Raw genomic sequence first — 13,373 nt, 5'->3', positions numbered from 1 at the left:
GGAGACAAAAGTGGGATGATTTTGATGATAGACTGGAAAAGGGTATTGAACTTGCTATTCGTGAAGGAAAGGAGGACGAGCACATTAAAGTGGATAAAGAAGTACGGGAATTTGCCATTGCAGCTGCTCACTTTTGGAAACAAAGGGCTAAGTTGCGGTGGGCTGTGGATGGTGATACTTGTACTAGATATTTCTTCAATTGGGTAAAAGGTAGAGGGGGGAGGAACTTTATTCATGGGATAAAAAATAATGATGGCTCTTGGTCTTATGACCCGGGAGAGGTAACCATGGCGTTTCAACATTACTTTAGGAACTTGTATGGAGTTAATGAGATGGAGGTGGAGCTTAATGTTGATGATGAGATTTTTAGGGTGCGGTTTTCAACATTACTTTAGGAACTTGTATTTTCGAGGATGATGTGGATTGGCTACGTAGGTCGTTCTCTGCAAAGGAAGTGAGGGGTGCGGTTTTCCAGATGGGGGCTTTAAAATCCCCAGGGCCAGATGGGATTCCAGTCGTGTTCTTCCAAAAGTGTTGGGGTCTCATAAAGAAGGACTTTACAAAGGCTATTTTGTCCATTTTAAACTCTGGGCGGATCCTAACGGAAGGTAATCGGACTTTTATTGCACTAGTGCCGAAATGTGGAAACCCGGAAGTGGTTCAAGACTATAGGCCAATTATCCTCTGAATGTTTTCATGAGAATTGTCTCTAAATGTATTGCGAACCGGCTTGCTAAGATTATGGGGTCTTTGGTTGGAGAGTTTCAAAATGCTTTTGTACCAGGAAGACTTATCAGCGATGATATTCTTTTGGCTCATGAGCTCATCCATAACATCAACTCCCATAAACGGGGTAGACATGGTAAATTTGCGTTCAAGGCGGATATGAGTAAAGCTTATGATAGGGTCCGATGGCCTTTTTTTGAGGCCACCCTATGTAAGTTTGGGTTCCCAGAAAGCATTATTTGACTTATTATGAGCTGTGTGACCTCAGTGTCGTATGAAGTTTTATTTAATGGGTCTCCTCTTCCGCCTTTCAAGCCGAAGTGTGGGCTTCGTCAGGGGGATCCGTTGTCTCCATACTTGTTTATTTTATGTATGGAGGTTCTTTCCGGGAAGATTATTCAGGCGCAGGCGCAAGGCTTACTACAAGGGATTAGACTGTGTCGTGAGGTACCGCCTCTAACGCATCTTTTCTTTGCGGATGATGCGGTTTTCTTTCTTCAATCTAGTGGACAGTCTGTGCATGGGCTGAAGGCCATTCTGAAGGCCTATTGTAAAGCTTCGGGACAAATGATTAATGATTCAAAATTAGGAATTTTATTTAGTCCAAGTACTACTTTGGCTCAGGCAAAGGTTTGTCTGCAAGTTCTCAATATTAGAAATAATAAGGGCTTTGGAAAGTACTTGGGCCTGCCCACGGATTTTATTGGGTCGAAGCGCAAGTTGTTTAAAGGTCTCATTGATATGGTGACCAAGCGTATCTCTTCTTGGAATGTGATTTTTCTGTCTCCAGCTGGAAGGCTTACCTTTATTACGTCCGTCCTATCAAATATTTCAAATTTCTATCTATCGGTGATTAAAATACCGGTAAGTGTGACTCTTAAGATTAAATCTTTATTGTCACATTTTTGGTGGGCTAGATGTAGGGTGGGTAAGAATGTCCATTGGTGTAGTAGGAATTTTTTAAGCTTGCCAAAGAGTGCGGGTGGTCTTGGGCTGCGTAATATTGAATGTTTAAACCAAGCCATGCTAGCCAAACATGCTTGGCGAATTGTGTCGGATGATAAAACTGCTTTCTGTAAGATTTTTCGGGCTAAGATGTTTGGGGATTGTGGGTTGATGCATGAGTTGGTTTGTTCGCGGAAGAGTAATATGTCGTGGGGTGAGCGGAGTCTTCGATATGAGTTTGCGCTCCTTTCTCAACATATTGCGTGGAAACCAGGGGTGGATTCTAATCTTAATGTTTGGACGACGAAGTGGGTGAAGGAAGAGGTGCCTGACCCAAGTAATGCGGCAATGTCGCCGGTTAATGCGGGTTACATGGATCTGAAAGTACGTGATCTACGATTGGACGATGGAAGGTGGAATGCGGGTCTTATTCGGTACTTATTTGAGAAGGATGTAGCTGATAATATCTTAGCTATCCCACCCTGCGATTCCACAATCTACGATAACATCTACTTGAAGTATACTTCTTGTGGCAAATATTCAGTCAAGAGTGGTTATGGGTTGACTTTTAGTTCCTTCATGGACCTTCATGGGACTATGAAGGATAGATCTCAGATAAGTACAAAGGGTATTGCTTTCTGTAGGAGGAAACTTTGGAAGCTACCGGGACCAGCGACTTGGAGGGTTCTTATGTGGAGAATTTTGACTGATTCGTTGTCCTTGGGGTGTGGGTTTTCTAGAAGAAGTATTCCTGTGGATTCGCATTTTTCAAGCTTTGTAATCTGTCTGATGGAATTATTGAAACTAGGGAGCATCTTTTCCGTGACTGCAGCATTGCACAGCGTATCTGGGCATGTGGTGATCTGGGCATTCGTACTTTTGGTTGCTCATCCATTGAGATTGGCGACTGGATTATCAATTGGGTGAATTTGTTGGAAAAAATGGATAATGCGACGGAGAACATCGTTAAGTTCATGGCTACGTTGTGGTGTTTGTGGGCTGTTCGTAGTGGAATTTTGTTTAAAGGTGAGCCATTTAATCCCCATTGGTTTATCTCATTGTGGTCTTATAATGTGGATACGGCTCTGAGGGTTTTGGATGAAGATGTGGGGACCCGACAAATGGTAAAGAATGATGAAAGTAGCCTGGTTTCACAAGGTTTTAGGGATGGCCAACCTCTTTACGTGGTGGGAGGGGAACATACTTTGTGCGCTACTATGAAGGTTATGGTAGATGCAGGTTGGAAGACTCCAAGGAATGCGGCTATTAGTTGGGTGGTTTATGGTCATTTGGGTGAGACGGTGTGTTCAAGGGGGGTTAAGGTACGAGCGGAGTCCGCACTTCAAGCTGAGGCTTTGGGTCTTCGGGAGGTTCTACGGATGGCCACGGGAATGGGCTACCTTCATCTGGAAATCATGACCGATTGTCTGCAAGTAATTCATCAATTAGCGGGAGTGGAGATGGAACATCATCTTACGAAGGGGCTCCTTGATAATATGCGGTTAATGTTTCCGTTTTTTCATTGTTTACGCTTTTCTTATATTCCTAGGAGTTCTAATGTGGTGGCTCATGATCTTGCTAAAAGTGTCATGACCACCTAGTTGTTTTTGTTTTTTTATGTTAAAACCCTTTATTTACTTCTGCCAAAAAAAAAGAATAATTTTACATTAATGTGAAAATAAAACTCTCAATTGATACATTTTGCCACATAAATCATTAATCATCGGGCAAAAGCCAACACATGAAAACTGAAATTGATCTCTTGAGCTCGTATTAAAATGGGTCGTTCATCAGAGAAAAATATTTAAAATAAAATAATTTTTGATTTCTTATTATTGTTGAATCGTTCCATTTCCATTCTCACATCCATTTTCGTTCTTATTTTTATTACCTGCAATAAATAAAAATCAATAGAGTAACTTGTAAATCAACAATTGTGGCATACATAAAAAAAACTAAAATGAAATATTGTTTTAAAGCTAAATGAAGTTAGTACGTATTATTTATACGTCGTAATAAAGAAATTTATCATTAGATACATGGACATATAATTGAGTGTGATTAAGTGTTCAATACCGTGACAATATAAATAGTCATATTTAGAGATTTGAATATTTGATAAATATTAGATTTGAATATCAGATAATATACAATTGTCTTTTATCAGAATTATATTTAAGGTATTTGACGTGTTAATTAGACCCGTTGAATGTATGTAAATTACAACATTTTATGTAAATTGTGATATTTTAACTTATATTTTAACATAAGTACTTAAAATAGGAATAAGAGATAGAAATAGGAATTGAATTGAGGAGAGATGATAATTAAATAAAATAAAAAATATAAAGGGACCCACATGTGAAAACTCATCAACCAATGAGAAATATTTAAAAAAACTCAACTTTTATACTATGTAGATAGAAAAACGGTGAAAATAATTTGATATAAATAACAATTTATCATTATTTTTTATTCAATGAATTATTCTCTTTTAAAAAAGTTACTCCGTATTTGTCATCGAACAATATCTTGCTAACCTAACAATCTAAGAGTACCCTTTAGATCAAATTAAGTACTCCCTTCTATTCTTTACTAGTTGTTGCGTCGCGCCCTCCCGGGCGCGGAGCCCCAATTCGGTGAATCTTTTATACAAGACTAACAAGAATCCTGTTGAGGTACCGTGCGTTGGCGTATAAAATCAAATGTTAATTACTTTGCCAATTTGGCATCAAAACAGGTTATCTGCCTTAGTTATCCTTTGTGTACCTTCAAAGGTCTCATGTAAGGCAAAGGTTTTATATTGAAAACTGATAGTGAGCCATAGGAATATGTCCCTCACTACGAAAATTTACATATCTTGACATAAAAGGTTCAAGTCTTGTAATAGAAAAACAAATCAGTAAAGCGGTTAAAACTACCTCTAGAATCACGTGTTCTCTAAGATACATTCCCATTTAAAAATAGGCTTCTTCGAAGATGCAATGCGAATAGCTACCTTCATCTCCTCGATCTTCTCCTGTTGATTTGAGTTATAGTCCTTCAAGTTTAGGGATGCATCCCCACTCCTTAAGTGACTCAGTATTCGAACCGCCCAAAATGTCCGCCTCGTCCGGTTCTAGTATTGGGCCTGATTCTATAAACCTAAGCATGATAAAAAAAATGGTCACATACAATACGTAAGCACCTCGACTTACACGTACATTTGAGGGATAAAAGGATAGTTTACTTGTCATCCAAACTGACCCTAAGTATCGTTTCCCAACAAGCTTCGGAGCTAGAAGGTCAACAAAAATCGGATCACCCTCTGTGACGAAGAAAGCTTTCAAATTCAGTGGAAAGGTATGAGTTTCTCAAATGAACAGTCGACCACAGACAAAATCATATACGCTTTTACCTTGCGGAAAAACTTAGAAAGATATACACCACTCAATTTTAGTGAATTCTCTCAGACCTTGCTTTTTTATGTCGAGGATGTAGCGGTCTCTGAACAAACAATTTTAGTAACCAAAGAGACCTATTTTTGGTGTACTTAGGCGTAAAATAATCAAATGACAATAGCAACAACTCTATACAAGGATGGAGGAGAAACACAAAGAAAAGTTCTACACCTTTTCTTTAAGGCGTTCTTCTTTGGCCTTGAAGTCTCTGTTAGTTTCATATTGTAGAACAATTTGACAATAACAAGGGCAACTAAGCTCATGATAGGTGTAGAACAAAGAAACCTTCACAATAAGCTCATCTTAAAATCTGCTCAATCAGCATAACAAGTGTTTTATAATTTGCTAAATTACCTTGTCATTTCGCACCTTGATAAACTAAACCTAAAACCGATTACGATACTTGAAGAGACAAGTTAATATAAGGTCATTTATATTACTCCCTCTGTCCCGATCATTTGTTTACCATTTACATTTTTGGGTGCCTCAATTATTTGTTTACCTATCTATATTAGGCATGTTTTTAATGGGTTATTTGATCATCTAATTTCAATATTATCCACTTGTCATCCAATAACACTACCCTTAAACAGCCCCCTCCCCTCTCCTTGGCATTTGTGCCAAAAGTAAAGGGAAACAAATGACCAGAACGGCTGGAGTATTAGCTAACCACACCCCCATTTCTAAAGATGAGCCTTGAGAGCAAGTCCATAAATGTTGCAAATTCTGAAAGTTTATGATAAACAACACAACATGGATAATAATCTAACTGATATGAAATTCCAAGTTGATATTTCGACCCATTGCTCCCTTAAGAGTGTCAAAAAACATTTGTCGCACTCTCAGTACCAAACCTGACAACGGTCTTCTCGGCATGTCAATATTGCTATTCTACCACTAATAGTAAATCAGTTCAAATTCATGTGAGCACGGTGGTGCTGTCTACGGTCTACCCATACACCTCACACATCACTTCAAGAGTTTGAGGTCAATTAATATTCAAAACGATTAGAGGCTTCCTCCAAAAACATTAGTTTCCACGATAAAGGCATGTAGAAGCAGATCAATATTAATCATGCAACAAGAACAAATGCCTTAGGTAAAGACAAAGAGTTAATCGGCCTGGATCATAAAACAGATAAAGTAATAAGAAATCCAATGTCAAAGACAAACCTGGAACATATGATGCATTTCAAGCGACAACCAATTCCTTGCCCCTTGAACTTTTTCTGGTAACTGATATTTTCAACTAAAAGCACCATGCACTTGAAAAACCATTCATCGGCATTTTGTTTAAATTTTTCAGGGTTTTCAGGCGTGTCATTCAAAGGTTTAATCTTAAGTACTGTTCGGTCTGCATCAAGATCTTGTAAACGACGATCACCATCTTTCATACTTCCTGAGTCCTTAATGGCACGTTTCTGCTGCATATTTATGTTAGGCCCAGAATTCAAAACAACAGGATCCGGTGCAGTAGATGGCTAAGCCACTGGTTTGTGCACTGTCTTGAGCTTCTTTTTTAATTCAGTTCCTTTAGCATTGCCATAGGTTTCTACAGAAGACGGAGTATTGATAACATGAAGAGATGTTTTAGATCTCTTAGCCTCTTTTGGCCAAGGTAGTTGGGGAGCGCATGGACAAGAAACAGGTTGAGGAAACGTAAGTTCAATGCTTTGGTATGTTTGTGGAGAGGATGAAATTGTGGGTCAAAGGACAAGAGCAAGGCTGAGAAGCAGGAAGAAAACAAAGGTAAATGCTTTGGTATGTACCTCGCATAATTACGATTGTCTATGACTGAGCTTCAAGCATCTTCGTCTGTCTATGACTGCTTCCGACATCAAAGGGGCCAGTTGCAGTCGCCTTCAAAACAGGGATCCAAACATCAGTAGCAAGCGCATTAGTAGGAAGCTTGAACAATAGTAAAAAGCGAATGAAAACTAAAATGAAATTTCAAAATTTGAGAGAGATAAATGTATTTATGAAGTTTATTGGAACTGAAAAAGGGAATGAGAGTGAGGAAATGGAAATTGGTAAAGTTAAATGAGAGGGGGAGATCACTCCTCATATACTAAGAAAATGAAAAGATCAAAGAGCCATAACAAACCTGCAATGGAACATGGAGATCGCGCGACGGAGTAGGACAATTGTTTCTGCGTATATAAACTGTTATTAAAACGGCAAAGATGAATAAGATTTACAATGAAGATATCTACCAAAAGAAAAGTTGAGAAAATAAGAGAACATAGAGTATACGCCAATCACCCAAACATACATATGTGCAAGCAGAATACCTGCAATCCCCCAAAACCAAACGATAGCCGCATTTCTCAACACCTAAAATCTCGAAAAACACACCTCAATTAAAATGCAAATCAAAACAGCAAATGAACTTACTACCAATGAAAGGCTCAAACAGCAGAATACCTTTATACAAGCAACATGAACAATTAGAAATTGTTGTACATAGCTGTAACCTGAACTGAAGGCTGATTTTCCTAAGCATTACAAACAACTAAAACAACACCTCCCAAAAAGTCAGTTATGAGCAGCGGTAAAATCAAACAGATCTTTACCTATTAAATAAAATCAATCTAAAATGAAAAATAAGCTTATAACCTCGTAGAGAAACATACAAGCAGAACAGACATTGAAACCCTCACCAATTAAATTTTAGGCAATTTAATTCCTACCCCAAGAAATTAAAAAATAATAAACAATAAGAACAGACTGAAAGCTGCAATGTAAGAACCAAATATAAGATCCTCACATTGGTGTACGCCCCAAAAAACACTCAAAATGGTAGTGATTCTAAAAAACAACATAAGGGAAGCCTAAAAGAAATACACTGATATCAAACAAACCCCTATAATTCAACATGACACCCACCTAATATATGAGCGAAAAACCCAGATAACGATGATCAAATTAAAAGTGCTTAACAGAAGAACCCAGAAAACAAAGCCGACAATAATGAATAGCGAGAAGCAGAAAGACGATGTAACCTTAAAGCATTGTCAACGGCAATCAGCAGAAGTTTGTCCCGTCGTTGTCTACTAACCATCAGCACGGTCATTGTCATCACGCCACCGTCTTTGTTGTGTGATATTGAAGGGGAAAGAGGGGAAATTTGTTACCTGATAAAGCAACGAAATCAAAACCCATAAAATTAAATAGACACAACTCACATCTCCACCAACATATATGAGGAACTGATATAAAGCAACAAAACCCAAACCCATTAAATAAAATAGCAAGACCCGCTTCTCTACCATCATATTTCCCGATTTCTGGTAATTGAATCGGTCAACACAAGAATTGACGGAGCACCCAATTGAGAATGGAGTACATATAAGAGTGTGCAAGAGCACCTACCAAATTATGATGAGAGAAAAGCAGAAAACTATTTTGCACTCACGAGCGAGTAGCGACCGTCAACAATTACTACACCCTAAGATCATTAAAAATATCACCATTAAACATAGAAGAGAGCAAAATTAGCAAACTAAAACCCAGTAAATTAAATAAAATAGTTAAAACACACATCTCTCAACATACATGAGGAATTGATAACTGAACTGACCAATTTATGATTGAATATACCAACACAGAAAACGAGAGGGAGGCTAAAGGGCGTAACTAAGTAACAAGCTTACAAATGACGGAACATCTTTAAGGAAAGCCAGCATCAGAAATGCCAAACCGGAAACGAGAATCTACAAATATCAGCAACAATAACCATAACACTAATTAAACCCACAATGAACAACAAAATAATGAGATATTCAGAAATACCAAAATTACAAAATCCACATAAACAAAAGCAATACATGGCTACTAAATCGCTAACCTTTGAGGAGAACTTAACGAATCTACAGCTCCAAGCTCGTGCCCACAACTCCAGCCCCACAATATAACCATCTCAGAAATCTACGAACAAATTAATAAACAATAAGAAAAGGAAATCGATAATGAAAATAACAAAAAACCCAGAAAACAAAGAGTAAAATTATCAACCTCGAAACAAAAAATCCCAACCCGCGAAATCTAGGGTTGAAGTTATATCAATCAAGTGCCGGGAAATCTATGGGCATATAAAAATATAGTGAGTATTCTGAACAGAAGGTATGTGTCACACAGAACCATCAACATCATCTTAATACCTTAACAACAATAACAATGAAATCAAATTGAAACAAACAACAAAAATGAGATTAAGAGTAAATACCTTTGAGAAGATGTGAGATGCTAGGTTTTGTTGAGAGATTTGTGAGGAGTGAAAATCGAGAGACGATGAGAATGAGTGGAGTGGAATGACTGAAAGAATAGGTTAGAGTGTGGCTGTGACTAAAAGAAAAATGGAGGGACAAGATCTTAAGGAGGAATCCAACGGTGTAGGAGGACATTGCCTAACTACTATTCATTGCTACAGTTGACTGAGGTTTGCTCTTTTTAAGAAGTAAGGATTAGGTTTGGTGCCCGGTCTCGCCTGAACAATCTCTATTTACCTCAAATTTTAATTTCTAAGAAATAAAATTACGTTAGACTAGCTTAACTCGTATGTTTACCATTTATATAACTTGTTACACCGACCAATTCCATCCCCTTTTATTTTTTCAAACTCGTATTTAAATAAAGAATTTTTTTAAAATCGAATTGTTAGCTAATTTTTCATACATTCTCCGTTGTTCCTATTGTTATTTACATTCTCCGTTGTTCCTATTGTTAAAATCGAATTGTTGTGACTACTATTACTTTCACTACTCCCGCCGTCATTATTGTTTCTTTCACAACTCCTGCATTTAATAATGTTAATTTCACTACACCCGTTGTTACTATTACTTTCACTACTCCGATTTTTTATTATTGTTACTTTTATTAGTCACATGACTGATTACTATCATATTTCCTACATGCAATGTCCCTGCAATTATTTTATCAAATTTATTTATTAAATCAGTTGATTATCTAATTTTATAGAATATAGTATCTTTGAAATTTAATTTTTAAATCAATTGATTATCGAATTTTATGAAATATACAGATTATGGAATAATATTGCATCTTTTGAAACAATCCTGATTTATTTTGATTTATTTCACTTTACATAGTTTACAAAACATAACCTACTTGGCTACTTATATTATATTTGTCTATGCTAAACATCTTTGTATATCTAATAAACTATATAATATAATGAAACTGGAGTATTTTTTTTTTTTTTGAGTCGAAGGATAAATATGAATGAGCAAGTTCATTCGCTAGAAGACTCGCCAGCAATATCAATGACAAATCGATAGCGAACATCATTTTTAGAAAGACGGTTCAAAGCGTCGTTAATTTGGTCGGGTGTAACAAGTTCTATGTCACAAGTTATGTTGTATTTCCCGCATACGTCCATCATTTCCTGCGTTTCTTTCATTCCACCCGCCACGCTCCCTTTTACCATTCTTTTTCCTGTGAAAAATAAAAATGTTTATATTCCAATTGGTCAGTAGTTAGTGTTGAGGTTTTTGGTACAAATAATATAAAAGTGTAAAGACATAATATTTTGTTATGGACTTAACCACACCCCAACCTTGTATTATTATTCAAACACAAACAATAATACAATTGCAATCCTCTAACACTTAGCTAATAGCTAAGATTTCAATTTATGCTTAACTTGGGATATTAAGCACAACACTACACTTATCCAACACGACTAGTGATAACCTTTACATACAAGGTCCAAGTCCTAACTCCAACATAGTCATATTAAGAGTTTTAATGTCTTATTAATTTAACTCCTAACATTTATACTTAGTAACATATAGTATTACTTAAGAATAACATTAGTAACCTATCTACAAACTAGTAACCATTAAAGACTCTAAATACTATATTCAAAACCTTGACTTTAACTTATGCCTTGGAATCTTGGATTAATGTTGGGATTACTTTCCCAACAGTTAGTGACGATTCGCGTCACCCTATCTAGAAAGGAACATGAATACACGATCGAGATAAATTCAGTTTTTACAATGTTTCATTCAAGTTGAATCGATATCAATTGAGAAGAAGTCTCAGCATAGTAATTGAAATAGAGATACGGTGAAAAATAAGTCGAACTTAGTTATAATAACACAAATTGTTTGAGAAAGAAGTATGTACCGAAAATCAGAGGGAAAGAGGGCAAAGCCAAGGGTTTGTCAGGTGCCCCAACAATGGAAAGAACTCCATTTACTTTCAACAGCTCTAAAGTTGGCCCAAGAGAGTGATAAGCCGATACCGTGTCCAGTATGAAATCTAGGCTCCTTAGTTTCGCCTATTTACATATTAAGACATAAAGAAGAGTTTGAATGAGAAAATAATATAAGTCTTGAGATATCAGCAAGAAAAATGAGATAACATTATCTGATGGTACTTTATTTCATTACCATCTCTATAAGTATTGTACTGCTTTTACGACTCATTTGACACGATAAAAAACAATAACAAGATTAAGGTGCACCTTCATTTGGGAGGCATCCGTGCTGATAACAAAATCATCAGCGCCAAGACGTTGTTTAGCCTCAACCTCCTTAGAAGGAGAGGTACTAATGACGGTGACATGGTGACCAAATGCCTTGGCAAGCTTAACCGCGACATGGCCTAGACCGCCTAGCCCAACTATCCCTACTTTCTTTGGACTCGTTGATTCCTCAAGCAAGTTGTTGTCCTTCATTGGGCTGTACACTGTTATCCCGGCACATAACAGTGGTGCTGCTGCATCCATTGGTAAATTCTCCGGTACACGTACAACGTACCTATTATACATTATCTTAATTAACCTTAGATAAGGTACTAGTCGTATTAGTACGTACATTCATGATACATACCTATGATCAGCGACGAGTATGTTAGAGTAACCACCGTAAGTAATACTACCATCCCAGAAAATACCATTGCAAGTACACTGAAGTTGATCACAGTAATTTTCCTGATCATCTTTGCAAAATTCGCAATCTAAGCATGACGCCGCCAAATATCCAACACCTACTCTGTCCCCTTCTTTTAATTTTGTCACATTTTGTCCAACTTTTGTTATTAACCCCGTTATCTCGTGCCTGTTTTACAGTCGATAATGCTCAACTTTAAATTTTCGCCAATTTTTAGAGGTAATAATTAGAAATTTAATTTATTCGATCAGTAAGCCAAAAAAGTTGAGAGAACTTACCCTGGAACAACAGGGTACATAGTGATACCCCAATCATTTCTAATCTGATGTAGATCAGTATGGCACATTCCACAAAACAATACTTTGATCGTCACGTCGTTAACTCCATTTTCTCTGATCATAAAAATGGCGAATTAGCTTAAATAATTTTACTATCATTGATGAAGACGGGAACGTACAAATTTACTTAGCGACTTTATCTATACAATATGGTGCGAAACAGAACTACGTGATTTAGAGTATTTACGAGTATTACGTACCTTCTTTTAAAGACGTATGGAGTGATCTTTCCGGTTGTATCATGAGCTGCCCATCCCGGCACTATTTGTGTATGCTTCGGAGTTGTTTGAGTCATGTTCTAAAAAAAATATATGCCAATATTTGGGATTTTGTGGTGCTCAGAATCGGATTGTTAGGTGGTAATGCCAATGTTTAAAGTTTTCCTTCGAATTTATAAGCAACCAAAATACGATTTTATTGTAAATTTCATGAAAATTAAAGGTAGGAGCAGTTGAACGTTAGAAACATGTGTTCTGGTGTTGAAAGCAATTTATTTGGTTACATAGGCCTGTTCAGTTTAGTTCAACTCCTTACAGCTGAAAAGAACAAGGGTCTTAATCTCCTAAAAAACGGTCTCATATAATCCTAATTTTATCATGTTGATTTATTTATCAATAAGTACCATAGCCAAAGTTTAAGTTGGTTGGTGTGAATGACTAGTAAAAACTCTTATCTCTTAATCAAGGGTTCTGATTCAATTCCTGACTTAGGCGAATGAAAAGGCCAAACTTACCTAAGAGTGTTTGTTCATTACAATGTCTTCACTACTCCAAAAGAGATTGCTCTTGTTGTAGTCTGTCTATAGAGGATACTTTTAGTGGACACCAAAAAGCCAAAACTGGTAATGTATTGGTTCAACTTTATGTATTTGTCATTTGTTTCTTTTTTTTCGGAGGTTAAAAGCGGATAATTCAACTTTAGCAACGTCAAATGTCAAATATTTAAAAAGGAAAATGAGTTAGAGACACCCGATGTCACTAGATTTCGGTAACACCCATGGCATTTTG

General features: G+C 36.8%; 1 protein-coding gene and 1 long non-coding RNA gene across 2 annotated transcripts in view; both read right to left on the bottom strand.

Moving 5' to 3' along the window:
* LOC141586440 (putative cinnamyl alcohol dehydrogenase 6) overlaps positions 1-12,780 on the bottom strand; it is a 53,722-nt gene extending 40,942 nt beyond the window's left edge. The window contains exons 1-6 of the mRNA XM_074407652.1: positions 12,567-12,780; positions 12,307-12,420; positions 11,969-12,196; positions 11,602-11,896; positions 11,262-11,415; positions 10,383-10,565 (exon numbers count right to left, since the gene is read on the bottom strand). Coding sequence (XP_074263753.1) covers positions 10,383-10,565; positions 11,262-11,415; positions 11,602-11,896; positions 11,969-12,196; positions 12,307-12,420; positions 12,567-12,661 — 1,069 coding nt within the window. The 5' untranslated portion in view covers positions 12,662-12,780. The remainder of the gene's footprint in view (positions 1-10,382; positions 10,566-11,261; positions 11,416-11,601; positions 11,897-11,968; positions 12,197-12,306; positions 12,421-12,566) is intronic.
* LOC141586439 (uncharacterized) lies at positions 4,450-6,732 on the bottom strand. Its single transcript, XR_012519532.1, has 2 exons — positions 6,285-6,732; positions 4,450-4,815 (listed from the first exon to the last, which is right to left on the bottom strand). It is a non-coding gene; the product is annotated as an uncharacterized LOC141586439 (long non-coding RNA).
* Positions 12,781-13,373: the final 593 nt, after the last annotated feature.

This window comes from Silene latifolia, chromosome 6 (assembly GCF_048544455.1).
Source record: "Silene latifolia isolate original U9 population chromosome 6, ASM4854445v1, whole genome shotgun sequence".
Taxonomy (NCBI): domain Eukaryota; kingdom Viridiplantae; phylum Streptophyta; class Magnoliopsida; order Caryophyllales; family Caryophyllaceae; genus Silene; species Silene latifolia.
The sequence above is the reverse complement of the archived record's forward strand: the minus strand, read 5'-3'. Positions and strand labels throughout refer to the sequence as shown.